The 14,543-nt window shown below is 44.6% G+C and overlaps 2 protein-coding genes across 2 annotated transcripts in view; one reads left to right on the top strand and one right to left on the bottom strand.

The window, feature by feature from the left end:
* The first annotated feature begins 799 nt into the window (after positions 1-799).
* cavin4b (caveolae associated protein 4b) lies at positions 800-5,528 on the top strand. Its single transcript, XM_084566752.1, has 2 exons — positions 800-1,468; positions 4,909-5,528. The coding sequence occupies exons 1-2, from the start codon at positions 1,112-1,114 to the stop codon at positions 5,458-5,460; spliced, it is 909 nt and encodes a 302-aa protein (XP_084422878.1). The 5' UTR covers positions 800-1,111; the 3' UTR covers positions 5,461-5,528.
* Positions 5,529-7,430: 1,902 nt separating this feature from the next.
* dnah5l (dynein, axonemal, heavy chain 5 like) overlaps positions 7,431-14,543 on the bottom strand; it is a gene marked incomplete at its 5' end in the record, with an annotated part of 41,430 nt that continues 34,317 nt past the window's right edge. Inside the window, 21 exons of the mRNA XM_084565651.1 lie at positions 7,431-7,848; positions 8,046-8,267; positions 8,351-8,559; positions 8,646-8,778; positions 9,328-9,516; positions 9,602-9,801; positions 10,000-10,150; positions 10,305-10,426; positions 10,669-10,724; positions 10,805-11,022; positions 11,198-11,362; positions 11,452-11,601; positions 11,680-11,801; positions 11,888-12,014; positions 12,226-12,477; positions 12,569-12,739; positions 12,826-13,008; positions 13,138-13,293; positions 13,392-13,586; positions 13,918-14,094; positions 14,187-14,300. Of these exons, the coding sequence (XP_084421777.1) occupies positions 7,621-7,848; positions 8,046-8,267; positions 8,351-8,559; positions 8,646-8,778; positions 9,328-9,516; positions 9,602-9,801; positions 10,000-10,150; positions 10,305-10,426; positions 10,669-10,724; positions 10,805-11,022; positions 11,198-11,362; positions 11,452-11,601; positions 11,680-11,801; positions 11,888-12,014; positions 12,226-12,477; positions 12,569-12,739; positions 12,826-13,008; positions 13,138-13,293; positions 13,392-13,586; positions 13,918-14,094; positions 14,187-14,300 (3,540 nt within the window). The 3' untranslated portion in view covers positions 7,431-7,620. The remainder of the gene's footprint in view (positions 7,849-8,045; positions 8,268-8,350; positions 8,560-8,645; positions 8,779-9,327; positions 9,517-9,601; positions 9,802-9,999; positions 10,151-10,304; positions 10,427-10,668; positions 10,725-10,804; positions 11,023-11,197; positions 11,363-11,451; positions 11,602-11,679; positions 11,802-11,887; positions 12,015-12,225; positions 12,478-12,568; positions 12,740-12,825; positions 13,009-13,137; positions 13,294-13,391; positions 13,587-13,917; positions 14,095-14,186; positions 14,301-14,543) is intronic.

Here is a 14,543-nt window from a genome sequence, read left to right as displayed (position 1 = left end):
AAGAATTAATTAATAAAAAATAAATAAATAAATTGGATATCCGTGGTTCTGTTTTGTACTCTAAATCAGTTACCCTATTTCTGATGCAACTCTTGTCTCAAGCTATCACAGTGAACTGTGCCAGTTGCTCGTCCCACCTCAGGCTCCGCCCCATTTTCCCAAATTTGGACTGCCTGGCTCAATTAACTAACAAAGATGGCGGCGATGTCAAGTGGCAGCTTTAAGAATGCTCTTCAGAAACATAGCTGTTTATTTGGAGGTGGGCTGTGCCAATCTAAAACCACAGGGAGGGATTAAGTCAGAATGAGTGAAAAGGTGATGGCTGACAAATGGATGGTGGAGGAAAAGATGGGAGGGGATTTCCATTCCTTTTAATACACTCATCTGCCAAAGAAGCACAGCGGGTCATTTTACCCTCACTGTATTTTTAGCAGCAGAGAACACAGATAGAAGCTGGGCTCCGTGTCTCTCTTTATCTACCTCACTCATTAACACATACATTCCTTTAATATCCATTTCCATCTTAAAATTCTCTGACTGATGGGAAGTTTATGGGCAGTTCAGTGTTTCACAGGGTCTTCATGAGGCAAATGTGACTTCCAAAGACTTTTACAAAGACGTAACTAATTAAACTTCTTTAAGTTTAGTACCTTTTTTAACAGCCTGGTCTTAAAAATACAGTTACACGATTAAAACAGTGAACACTGTTGGCGCTCTCTGATCCCCTCACCTTCAGCGCACCCTCTGGATTCTACCTTGTCTCTTTTTAGCTTTACCATTCCCCTCCATACCCTAACGTGTCACCCCTCCCTCCCATGCCAGGCAGGGTGGAGTCTGTCAGTTGATCTGAACAGTTTCAGGGTGAACCTCCAGTTGTAGAGGGCTGATACTGTCCTCCTCCTTTCTCTCCTTCTGCTTCCAGAAGAGGCTGCAAGTCATTGTACTCACTCTTTTTCTTGGGATATCCTAACACCTTCATATAGTTATACCTTTGAACACATTAACTTCTTCAGGTCTTGCTGGATTTTGACTTTCCTCTTCCCTTCTTTGGATCACTGGGGTTCAAACGGTCGATTAACCAGGCAACTAAGACAGAAACCAAAAAGCAAGCATGACGGATAGACCAGGCTTGCCGACCGGAGACGATGCAGGCGGCATAATGGCTTTGCTGGAGCGAGTGGCAGGCCTCATGGACAGCGTCCAGACGACACAGCAGCGCATGGAGGAGCGTCAGCTGGAGCTGGAGAGCACAGTGAAAACCATCCAGGCCGATGTGGTCAAGCTGACCAATGATCACGCCAACACCAGTTCCACCGTCGACCGGCTGCTCGAGAAAACGCGCAAGGTCAGCCGCCACATCAAGGATGTCAGGGTGCGCGTGGAGAACCAGAACGTCAGGGTCAAGAAGGTGGAGGCCACCCAGGGAGACCTCCTCGCCAAGAACAAGTTCAGGGTGGTCATTTATCAGGTGAGACTCACAGACATTTACTGTAGAGAAAAATCTGTTCCAGTAACAAGAACTCTTTGGTCTTTGGTGACGCTTCGTAGATCTCTTTTGGGTTTCTGACCAAATGATTTTGAATGAAATTTGTGAAATGTTTGACCTGAATTATTTCATCATAGAGTAATTGAATCAATTTTAAAGTGCTCTCATGTAAAATGGACCCATCCAAACAGCCAACCCAGGGTCCTGGTTGGTTCAGTTACTAGGAACTGAGTGCACCAGTGAACATTTCCAACACAGAGATGTCTGATGCTGCATTCAGGTTACCAAGAAGCCACACAACAGGGTTTGGGATTGCTTTTCTTGGTATTCAACTATAACGCCTTAACTAATATCCACAAACTGAACTGACTAATGAGAGTGTAAAAGGTGGATATGGCTGGTTCATAGAGCTGGACAAGGTCTAAAATAGCCACAAGCCTACGACCAGCTCCAACAGAACAAGGGAACTTTTATTATTTAAGAAAAGTGAATTAAACATATTTCTGCATGATACCGCCAAATGCTTTACCAAGAATCAACTATTATATAAAACAAATTCTTTTAATCTAGCCAGAAAGATTGGTTAATATGCTCTTAAAGTTAAGATGTCACATACTGGCCTCACTGATATTAAAACCGTAGTGTAGTCATGTGAGCTTTGAGAAGATATCGGTGAGCACCTGTAGATTCGCATCTGTGTTCTTATAACGTTAGCCGACGAATGTCTCCGTTCGCTCTGGTGGTTGAAATAGTAACAAGCTTTCACACACCCACACACACACACACACACACATACTCTCCAGGCTTCATTTTACTTCTTTGGCCTTCACAGTTAACAGCTGCCAACATGAAGATGACCTGGTTATTTTAGCCCTGGATAAACGTCAGCATGCTGAAAGGTTACCCCACAGATCTGGAGCTCCTACGAAGGGCTTTCACTTGGAAGCAATTGATCACTTGGCTTTTATACTTTTACTAAAGGAAATCCATTAATCCTGAACGTGGTGATGCTGAAGACTGACTGAGTTTCACAGAAATCTGAACGCATCTGCAGCTTCTCTTGCCTTTAATTTCTTGGTAATGCTGACACCTATAAGATGCCACTGAATGATGAGACATTGATGCTCTATAAGCAGTTACAAGGGAGAAATATCAGATGCATTATCTATCTGGAATGCAGCTGTTCTATGATTTAGGGTGAAAATGCTCAAGATTTAGTTTTGACTCTGAAGACACTGAAGAAAGTGTAATCGTGGCATGCAAACTGCCGGTATCTTATCAGGACAACATCTGAACATTAATCTCAAGAGTTAGAAAGTATGCTAGTATGTTAAGTATATAGCTGACTAGGACAAATGGTGGGAATTATTCTGGTTAAATGTCCAGATTTCAGTACTGACAATGAGGAACATGTTAATCAGGAGCAATGTGTGATCGGATAACTGCAGCTGCTGGACATCAATCTGCGTTGTCCACATCAGTGGTGTGTTCCCGTCATGTGGGATGGAAGTGAATGCTAATTACATTTGGTTCATTTTTTGTGTGCTGTCACATCATCAACAACTCACACGATGAATGGCTAAATCCAATCAATCATCACAAATAAGATCCTTGGTTATTAAATATCTGTGCATGGATACAGAGGAGAAGATTTGAAAAGGACCAGGGTATGGTTAAAAAGCAGGTCTGATGGGACAAGCACTGGCCTCCAGTCATAAAATTAAACATGCAACATGACCCCAACCATCATACCCTAACTGCCCTCTGCTCTGACTAAACGGAACACGTCCTACACTAGCACTGATGTAAACTCAGAACACAGAGGACTCTGGGCTGCCGTGGTCCGTTCTCTGCTCCTTCTTCTTTTTCCCACCAATAAAACAAATGAAAGTAGGTGTTGAATGAGCAGAGCTGCTGTGTGGCTGCGGTACTGTAAGTGACTGTGCCAGCTGAGTGCTGACAGACCAGGTTATTCTGAGTCTGAACCTCCACCATCTCCTAATATAGTTGCCTGCCCTCGCTCCCTTCCTCTCTCTCTGGATCAGCTAACGGCAGTCTCCCGGATGAAGGCTGTAAATTGCTTGGTTCGCTGCTAACAGGCGGCTACCTGCACTGACAGCTTTCAGTTAGACTGAAGGAGGGAATCCTCTCGGTCAGATCACACATAACTGTGAAGTCATGGGGTTCAGATGGGTTCATGACCTTTGACCCTCCATCTTTAACCACTTTCTGCCCATACATAACACTGCAGTAAGGTCTTCAGTTTGTAGGTTGCACAGGAACTTTGCAGTTGCATGCATCTAACTGATCAGAAAAACAGGGTAGTGAATGATCTTGGATAGGGAGATGACGATGATCTGTCCAGTTAGCTTGTTAACAGACACAGCTACATGTTCCTGCTGTGTACCTCAGTTATGAATGTTATGCAATGTGTCAACTCTGGAAAGGTCAGCCTCTCTATCAGGTGTCATATAATGCCTATGATGCATGTAATCAAAGACACTGGTGGCACCATTAGCATGCTACAGATTAGCACAAAGGTTCATTTAACTTTGTGGAGTCCATCATTTACAAATAAAATGTAAACTTCAAATTCCTGCCATAGCGAGACGGGCGGTTAGTTTTGTCATGTTTCCTCATTATTTGACTTTTCCAGGTGTTGTCTAAACTGGTGTTTCCAGTGGTCCATAAGGAAGTTATAGGAGGTCCCCAGTAAATGTATGGCCTCACATTGTCAGCTCAGCACATTGTCCAACTCACATCTCACTACAGATCAAAACGCACATAACTGTCTATCCAAACTCTTATAAGTCAACTATTTAAAGTTTCTATTGTCCTCAAATGTTGAAGAGACATTCACAGATAATTTAGAACAATCAGTATGAGGCTCCCTGAGACGATTTCTTTAAGTTTGTAGGTAGTTCAATTTTTTTTGCAGTTGTCCTGTTCAGCTCCGGGTAAAACCAGTAGAATCAGGGTTCTAGTTGCAGCTTCAGTCTCAAAGTTTTTTGCTCCAGTTCATGTCTACTGTAACCTGATCCAAGAGTTACAGATGGGCGCATGCCATGATGCAGCCTGAAGCCAGTCCAGCTTCGCTCCATACACTGCTGCTCACTGATATGTTTAGCTTCCTGCAGCGAACACTGAGCTACAGAAACAGGTGCTGCAGTTTATTTATGGAGGTGGGATCAAGGCCTATACGCGAATAACTAAAGTCTACATGACACACTTCAGCCAGAGACAGATTTAAATCTGACATCATTATTAAACTTTGTCTAGCTGAACAAGAAGTAAGCAAACAGGGAAACATCTCTGATACAGGGAATATTATGTTCTCCCAGCACAAAGTAGTATGCATAGTTTATATCTAATAATGTAATCAACATGTTTCTGCATGTTCATACCCTCTTCTGTGTTCTCAGGGCGACCAGGAGGTGAAAGCTGTCGCACCGGGACATGAGCCAGCAGAAGCCAGCGGCAGCACCGGAGCCAGAGCTGAGGTGGAACCAGACAAGTTCGAGCTCCCTCCAGAGTCTGACGAGGAGTACATGGTGGTGGAGGAGAAAGATTCCACATCAGCAGAGCGCATCAAGAAGACAGGGCTGACGCGCATCGAGAGCTTCAAAGCCACCTTCTCCAAGCAGAATATGAGCAAGACCCGCGAGAACCTGGGCACCAAGGTCAACAAACTTGGTGAGCGCATCGTGACGGCCGAGAGACGCGAGAAGATCCGCCAGTCTGGTGAAAGGCTGAAGGAGACCATCACCAAGAGTGTCCCGGCCAAGCTTAACCTGAAGAAGGAGAGGACTGTGGCGGAGGGCCAGGAAGGAGCGGAGGGCGGCGCGGAGGGAGCTGTACCAGTCCCTCCTCCCAAGGGCCGCAAGGGAAGCCCGCATGCTGCCAGGGCGGCTGACGATGAGGGCAAGGCGGAGGAGTCCGAGGTGCCGATGTACGACATGAAGCAGCTATCGTAAACCAGGAGAAAGTGACGAGATCTGGGACGTTCATTTTCTTAGGACTTTTGAGACCACACTGAGCGGGTGAAGAAGTTTCCGGGGTTACTGCTTCCAAGCAGAACTGCAAGAGCGCAGCACAAGATGTACATTTGCTAGAACACTGTTGAAGGACGTGAGCAGAGAACAGGCTGGACAACAACAGATTCCTGAAATCCTTGGTATTTCTCATGCAGTTATGTGTGGTTCTGGACTTTTATTATTAAATCAGATATATGTACATATAGATATATATATCTATATGTACATATATTGTCTTTTTTGTTTTGACTTTGGAAAACATATGAACAGTTCAGAAGTTCTTCACAAAGATTTTCACCGTGCACTACTGCTGTTCGCTTTTTAGCATGTTGATGAGATTGAAAGGCTGAAGGATGGAGCTGTAGTGGGTTTATGGTATGTTTGGGTCTGTAAAATGTGAGGTACACACGGAAAGGTTAAAGTCTCTCATGTCACTGGGGATTGGATGAATAAACTGGACTTGTAGAGGTCTTCAAGGGTCCTGAAGTTTGTGCTGGATCAGACATAAAGACATGATGAGCCTGCAGAGAATGGGACCCCACCCTGACGTGAATAAGATACTGGTGCTGTTAAGGGCGTCTCAATGTAACTAAGTCGTATAGAGTCAAGAAAATCCAGATTTAAAGATTATTACTATTGATTGATAAATATAACAAACTATAATGGAATAATTCATACTTAGATATATTGTATATGTCAGTGTAAGATATGGAGGGTCAGACTGTTAGATATAGAGATTTTATTAATTATCAGTTTTCCAGGCAATGGAAAATCACACAAGGAAAATTCTCCTCAAAGAAGACAATCAGTTTTATCCGTTTTAAAGGAGATTAAATTAAACAAAGTTCGGAGGAACTGCCTCCATAGAATATACTAAAAATGTTTATTTTCCCTATTTTCAGTCTCCTTATGTATTTTATTTCAAGTAATAATTTTTCCCCTGTCAGCACAGATTTAATAGTGGCTGATGTTTATTCTTAGGACCTTGTAAGTTTAACACTCTTTCCACAGTGTCCTTGACTCTTTTAGCTTCTATTAGTGAGTGACTGCATGGCTGTTTGACATAGATATTGCATTAAAGCCATTTAAAGAAAATAAAAGTTTACTTGAATAATTTCTGTAACCAAAGTGACGTCTGCTGTTCATTGAGTTCAGTGAAACACGTTTTATTTATTCAGTGTCATTATTAGTGAATCTATGACAGGAAAGAGAGTTTTCTTCTGGAGGTGTTCCCGTTGCTGCCTCTGTGGGTATCGCTGTACCACAGTAGTGTGCTTAAATAATATTTTATTTAAACCATGTCTGTTTAGGACATAAAGTAAAGTCTGTTGAGAGTTACAGATATGCTGTTGGGTCTGTTTGGATAAAGATGAGTTACTGCTAGGTTTTGGTTTTGTGTGTCTTTATCCATAAGCATATACCAAATTTAAATTTAGTTTTAGTATCTTTTTCATTTTTAAATCATGTGCATTTTATTTACTTCTGCAGATTTGTTATTTGATGTGTGATTAGAATTTTTTGTTTTCAGCTTTCATGCTGCATTTTGTCAGAGACCATACTTAAGATGATCAAGTAAGATAACGATACATAACTGAAGGTTATTTCTTTAATGCTGGCAGTGTGACTGAAAGACCATACATAAAGTCTGGGATGTTTTACGTAAAACATGACACTATAATATCTGTTTTTTAAATTTCACTTCAGTTGCTGTCGTATGCAGGACGCCACACATTTTTTATTAGTCACTTTTTTAGTCACTAACTTCAACTCTTCAGGGTTTAGTTGTAAGTTGTTGTAGGCATTTTTAGAAGATTTTAGAAGATAATAAGTCTTAAAAAGCTCCTGGAGTCATGAAAACAAGTCAAATGAAACAGAATCAGAACAAACAAAGAGGCAGCCTACATATTAATGACCTTCAAACACAAAAACACTCGCACGAACCCTGTTCTCACTAACTATTTTTGTCAAAAACGAAAAAACAACGTTAAAAGATTTAACCAATATCTAATTTATCATTTGGTAAGATGTAAGAGGGCCACACATTGAAACGTTGAGCAGGAATTTAAAAACACTCCTTTCGAACGCACACACAGTCACAGGTTACTTGTAGTCGCAGAGCAGAGCAGCGCCTCTCAGTGTCCAGTGCTCTGCCGGCTGCACACTCCTCAGCTGCAGGGAGAAGATGAAGTTCAGGTCGGTCCGTCGAGGTTTCTTATAGACTGGACACGAGTACAGATTCACTGAACCGCCGGGCTGTCGCTTACTGTCGGCCATGTTGGCTGAGCTGATGGCGTACACGTGGACCACAGGGAGGGGAGTGAAGAGGACCTGAGGAGAAAGCAGAAGGCTAATTTGTGATGTGTTTATGTTATTATGCATTACTTATTATATCTGATTAGTTCACTATTGCATTATTGTACCCTTTAATTTTTTCTTCTGTATTTGATTCATGTTTGGCATATTTTTATTATTTGTAACTATATTTTTTGTTCAGATTTATTTCTTTATTTCACTTAGTTACTAACTTTGGGTGGGGACTCTGTGAGTTTAGCTCCTCGTCGGTCCCATCCCGCCCCGTCCAGGAAGAGGCCGTATATATAGACTCCGCCTATGTCCTCAGGGGGCGGGGCCGAGACGTCCTCCCTCATCATCTTGGTGACATCATTGCTAAGGATGACTGTATCCAAGGCCCAACCCCTGGACAGGTTGGAGCGCGTGGTCTCCTGACGCATGGCGGTCAAAAAACCCTGTGAGAGAAACATAAATATTTATATTGAAGATGACTGGAGAGTTACTGCAAACTCTCTTGTTCCTGAAATTGTGATCCAACCTGCGGGTTGAAGAAGCCGGTGAGCCAGAACTGGTTCGGGCGGCCGGAGCTGATCCAGACGCTGAGCTGCTGGTTCCTCTCCAGCAGCTCGCTGAACCAGAAGCCCAGCGTAGCCGACGGCCAGCTGAGCCGCAGCCACAGTCGAGGGATCCGAGCATCAAACATGCAGTCGAGAGCGTCGCGCAGGTCCTCCGACATGATGATGGTGCCTGCAGTAAGACAAGGAACGATAAAGGGTCAAAGAAGCTATCCTATTGGAATGTGTGTGTGTGTGTGTGTGTGTGCTGTGACGGACCGTCAATGGCCAGTTTGAGGTCTGTTAGCATGCTCCGTACGCTGCTGATGACCCGCTGCATGCGGTCCACTTCCTGTCGGAGGAAGATGTTCATTGGCTGAAAAGGACCCATCTTCTGTAGTTGACCTTTGACCTTCAAAACACACTCAGACTTAATATTTCTCAAGCGATAACACAAGTTTCCGCTCTATTCATTTTTTTTTTTTCATATTCGATATAAGAAGTGAGACTCTTTGCAGGTGTTTGTTGGGAGCATAGACTGTATATAAATATGCATGACATATCCCCATTTCTTTGCATTGGTCAAACTGACACTAATTTCCCGGGGACGTGGGCATCTTGCGAATTTGGAGCCAGATTATGACCTATACTGCAGCCAGTCACCAGGGGAAGCTCTACTTGCTTTGGCTTCACTTTTGAGGAGCTGTTCCATCGTCCATCTTTATACAGTCTATGGTTGGGAGGGAGCAGTAACATCCTGCAGTCTTTACTGGTTCCAAATTGTTTTTATATGGAGCAGACTAGCTGTTTAACGCACTCATGCTACACTAAGCTAACTGGCTGGCTGGAGCTTCTTATTTATCACATATATATTAGAGTGGTATCAATCGTTCCATCTGACTCGTCGCCAGGAAACAACCCACAAATGTTTGGGAGTGAACATTCAGCACCAAATGCACACCTCATGTGGCACATAGTCAGGTGGCAGCTTCTCCAACATTTCACTGGCTAATCTCTGCACGCTGGCCTCCCTGGTCTCTCCAGTCCCGCCCCCACTGTCCTTCGGTTGGATGTTTATGATGGTGCTGAGTGTCTCATTGGCCAAGTTGGTTTGGTAGGTGATGTCGGCGTTAGGGTGGAGCCCAAACACCTGCAGACAGACAAACAGAGGTTTACGGGTCAGGCTGGCAACATCAGGTGCCACAGTGGGAGACTGTTTCTGAGTCACCTCTGACCTCAGGTGTGTCGACCAGTGGCAGCGCCTCGATGTGATGCAAGACGTCCAGGATGGTCTTGGCTTTGGAGGGGATGCTGTAGCCCTTATAAAAGAAGAACTTGTCACTGAAGGTGTTCTCGCTGAACCAGACACGTGTGAAGGTGTTGAGGAGACGTTTATCCAAGTCATCTGTCACCCGGCCGCCATACTGGACCTCACCTGGACACAAAGAAAGACAGAGTCAGGGGGAGCTTTTAAAATAAGTTGACTCTAACAGATCAGTGGTTAGCCAAATGATCAGTCAGACATTTTTTATTCAGATAAACAAAATTGCCTTGAAATGATTCAGCATGCCATGAGTGTAAATGAGTGTAATGAAATTTAGTCTGGTTGAGGAGTACCAAGCAGAAGTCTGACCTAGCATATAGCGCAGGCAGCTCCAGTTCACTCCTTTCTTCACATCCAAGTTGTCCAGGTGGTTCTGGACAAACTGTACGCTGGAGGTGAAATCAGCCTGGTTGAACTCGTAGGGGATGTTCCAGCCGAGAGGGCCGAACTTACGACGCTCCTGGCGACGGAAGGAAAGTGAAACGAGACACAAAGACAAAATGAGAGAGCACATCCATCAGTTCTTTGATTTTCTTCTTTCCAGAAAGTCATTCTGTTGACTTAATTCCTAAGGTAATCATACTACAGGGACTTAATTTGAGTTTGATAGACACCTGGACAGTGGTGTGTAGGAAAGCGACAGCGTACAGCAGAGGTTTCCACTGAGGCAAGTTGCTGATCTCTAACTGATCCTGAGTGACGCCACTGAAAGTCCTCTTCAGACCTGCCTTCATCCCTGGAGCACAAAGAAGAGAAGAAACATGACAGCGAAGGAATGCAAAAGAATAACAATCAAAAAAAGAGAAGGAAGAAACTGAAAAAAAATCCAAGGGTGGATTAACTTAATAAATAATGCATCCATAATTTAATCATGATAAAACCAACCAAACAGAAGCTGACGAGGACGCCATAAAGGTGAAGATCTGGACTCAGTGAACTAGACAATAAACAAAGGAGATAATCAACTACAGCTCGTACCGAGAGGAGGTTCGTTGGTGAACTTGATGGAGGACTGAAGGAAAGAGATGGGGAATCTGTTCAGACAAAAACACACAGTGACATTATAGACAGAGCGTGATGTGCGAATGTGCATATGGCTAAAAACATCCTCTACCTGGGGTGAACGTCCGTTGTCAGCCACACCCGGAAACCATTGTGCACACTTTGTGGCGTTGCCGCGGTAACTGTCTCCAGCAGCTCGTCCAGGAAGTTCAGTCCCAGGTGGCAGTTCTGGAGGAGGAGCCAGCCACCGTCTGTCATGCTGTTTGCCAGCAGCCTGCGAGCGTGAACCTCTTGTCCCTGCCCCATGGAGATTGGACGGCAAGGTGCCCTCTGCAGGCAGAGAAAGAGACGGCTGCTGTTCATCTGTGCATCTGATATTATAAAAATGTCTGTTCATTTTATATATATTATTTTCAGAAATAAAACCACCCCCCCAAAAAACATCCTCTGACAATATCATTCTTTATCCTTCCACTCATTGCACTCAATCATTGTGTTCACTTACCTTGTTCTTGGCCAGTCTCTCTATGTTCTCAGTCGGGTCGGAGCCCATCGACAGCAGACAGACCATCGGTGTCCTGTTGTCACTCTCTGCCAACATGACGTCCAGGTCCAGAACCAAACAATCAGCATACTGTTGACCCAGAGAGTCTGAGATGTAGCGCCGCGCCTGGTCATCACACACAAGCAGAACACATTTCACTTGATGGACTGCTGTATTCGTCAGCAACGCTCGGCATTACGTCACACCAGTCAGACCTGAGAGATGGTTCGGTCCGGACACCAGCTCCGGATGAGCAGAAGCTTCCGAAATGTGTCTAGCTTCTCCTCGTATCCATCAGGCAGAGTGACATCTTCTGGTGCTGGATGGTCGAACCAGGTCCTCCAGGCACGCTCGTTCTGATTCACCTGGACACAGACTGTTTGTCATTCTGTTGGTCTGGTCTAGCTCTGCCTGCTCTAACAGCAGTGGAATTAGGCTCCAACCTGTGTCAGTATCTGCGTGAACTGAGGGAGGCCAGACAGCTGCACCAGGTTGAGCCAGGTCTGATCCAGGATCCAGCGCCGGGGCTTAGATTCTACAGAGTTCAGATCCAGAGAGGCCCCGCCTACACACAGAGAACCAACATTTACTCCCAAATTCACTCAGAGAAAACAAGAAAAGGATGGCGAAACAAGACGGACAGTGAGTGACCTTTGAAGAAGGTGAGCACCTCAGGGTGCGAGATGTTTCTGGACTGCAGGTCGATCTTCAGAGCTAACAGCAGAGTAAACAGCAGCTTGTGTTCCTCATATAAACCTCTGGCAGTGTAACAGTACACCTTAGAGAGAGACAAACAGGAATTCAGGAACTACTGCTATCCAGTAAAAATGACAGGAGAGATTTACAGGCTTGGACTGAATTAAACACTGTTACACCTGTTCAGTACACAAAAGAAAACAAAGAAAACATTCAGACTAGATTATGTATTTAATTGGTGGCCAAGGGTCACATCCTTGGATCAGGCTAAATGTGTTGCTGTTGAACATCACCTGGTAGGTGAGGAAGCTGATGATGTTGCTGATACGTTTGGAGGTGATCTGTGACTTTGTGGAGTTCTGCATGGATGAGTCAAAAATCCCTAAGAACTGCCGCAGCGACGTCTGGTACATGATGTTGACCAGCGACATCTCTACAATCAGGAAGTAGAGGATGCTACCCCTGGTAGCCACAGGACGGTACTCCTCCCTGGCCTGGTTAATCTTCACCTCTGTCTCTGCAGCAACTGACAGCTTCTCACTCACCTGGAAGACAAGGAGACAACACTGGCTCCATTAAATATTGATGACAAGAGCAGAGGCACATTAAAAACAAAGAGCAGGTGAACAGAAGGACCTCCTCAGCGGTGGTTTTGGTGACTCTCAGAACTTCGATCAGAGACTCGTCCTCCACTAGGGAGCCCTGTGTGCTGGTCAGCCTGAACAGCAGACTGTCCTCCAGCTCCTGCATCTTCCTCTTGTTGGACGTCACCTCCTCCAGCAGCTTTACTCGCTCTGCCTCCAGCTCCTGGTTGGACCCACAGAAGTTTAACACAGACTAACAGAAAGTGAAATAGTTTCATTTAATGGAGAAACTAATGAACTAGTAGTGACCTGCTTCTCCAGCAGAATGACTCGTCCCAGCAGCTGGTCCTCCAGGCCTCGCTGGGTGACGGTGAAGTCCACCACGGCCGTCCTGGCACTGACCTCAGGGCTGTATGCTGGGTTGGCCAACTTGGTAGTGATATAGAGTTTAAAACCCTTCATCGCATCTACTTCCTTATCTCCAACCTTTACCTGCAAGAGAAGAATCCTCCATTACTCATCTATTAAGGTGAGTCCTTATTGTGACAAACAAACAAACTAATAAGATGAACTATTTTCATCATTTTAGCTTATGGTTTTCTTCAATTACAGCTGTTTCACCTTATAAGTGGATCCAGACTTAATGAAGTTTTTGTCCAGTATGTTGTCCAAGACGGGGTCCAGTTCCTCCCCTACATCCTCAAGCAGCAGGGGGCGCCCCAGAGACAGACTGTCTTCCAGATGGGAACGGAAATATTTATGGTTCAAAGACGTCACCTGAGACACAGAAGATCATTAGGAATGCTATTTAATTTTTCCTGTCATCCTGTGTCTTTGTTTGTTTGACCAAAAGCCCTCTTCCTTATCATACTCACCAGCAGCTGCTGGTCCCTCTCTCTGTTCTGAATCCAGGTCTTCCCCTGGCCCTGGGGGTCTATGAGCAGCGGGTAGCGGGACGCCTTTGTCACCACAATGCCGTTCTGGATGGACAGGTCATCACTGGGTAAACCTTGCAGGTTCCACTCGCTCACTGTGGCATTGTCCACCAGCAGACCAATCACGTTCAAATCCTGCACATGAGACGGCTCAGGTGACCGGATGTTTTGTGTACAGGTTAATATACTGCTCATAGAGATGTCACAGTAAACCATCACCAACAGAAACAAAGTGAATCAACAGCAAATAAAACCAGGAATTCTTCTACTTATACAAAAGTAAGTTATGGAGTTTCCCAGGGTTCTGTGCTAGGACCAATACACTTCACATTATACATGCTAGGAACACTGCAGAAAATAGGGAGGCCTAAAAAATATGGTATTCATATTCAGGACGTTTGAACATTTCCATCTACATCTGTAAGGTCAGTTTGAACAGGTTTGTTCAAAAACAGAGAAGTCTTACGGGACTGAAGGGGATGTGCTTCTCCTCCATCTCTTTCTTCCACAGCTGCAGCAGCAGGCTGCGGTACTCCTGGTTAAAGGGGCCGGCATAGGACAGGAAGCCTGTCGACAGGAGAACATCCCCAACCAGGTGCTTGATCTGAGTCTGGAACCCCGCGCCACTGTTGGTCCAACGAACCTGAAACGCAACAAGACAGGGAATGACTGATGGATGAAAGATTAGATGGATGGATGGATGGATGGATGGATGGATGAAAGGTAAAAGCTGACCTTCTCTCCTCCCAGCCCATCAATCAGAGCAGTAGCATTGGCCATCTTGCGGCGGCAGGCCTGAGCGTCGTCCTGCAGGTCCTGCTTCTCCTTCATAGCAGCATCATAAAGTGCCTAAAGTAATTCACACCAGATCACTTACTTTAACATTTACACTCATTCAAAGGATTAAACAGTTATGAATAAAAGAAGACAAAATATAAGTTCATAGAGGTGACATATCAAACAGGAAACTCAGATGTTTTCTGAAGCCACTCACACCCAGAGACCAGTTTCACAAAGGCTGACTTGGATGTGACTATTGGATGTGATATTAAACTTCTAAATTCAGCACTGTCTTGACAACTTAAAACAGGA

The sequence above is a fragment of the Chelon labrosus genome (assembly GCF_963514085.1).
Source record: "Chelon labrosus genome assembly, chromosome: 18".
Lineage (NCBI taxonomy): Eukaryota > Metazoa > Chordata > Actinopteri > Mugiliformes > Mugilidae > Chelon > Chelon labrosus.
Note: the sequence above shows the minus strand (reverse complement) of the source record. Positions and strands in the feature narration are given on the sequence as shown.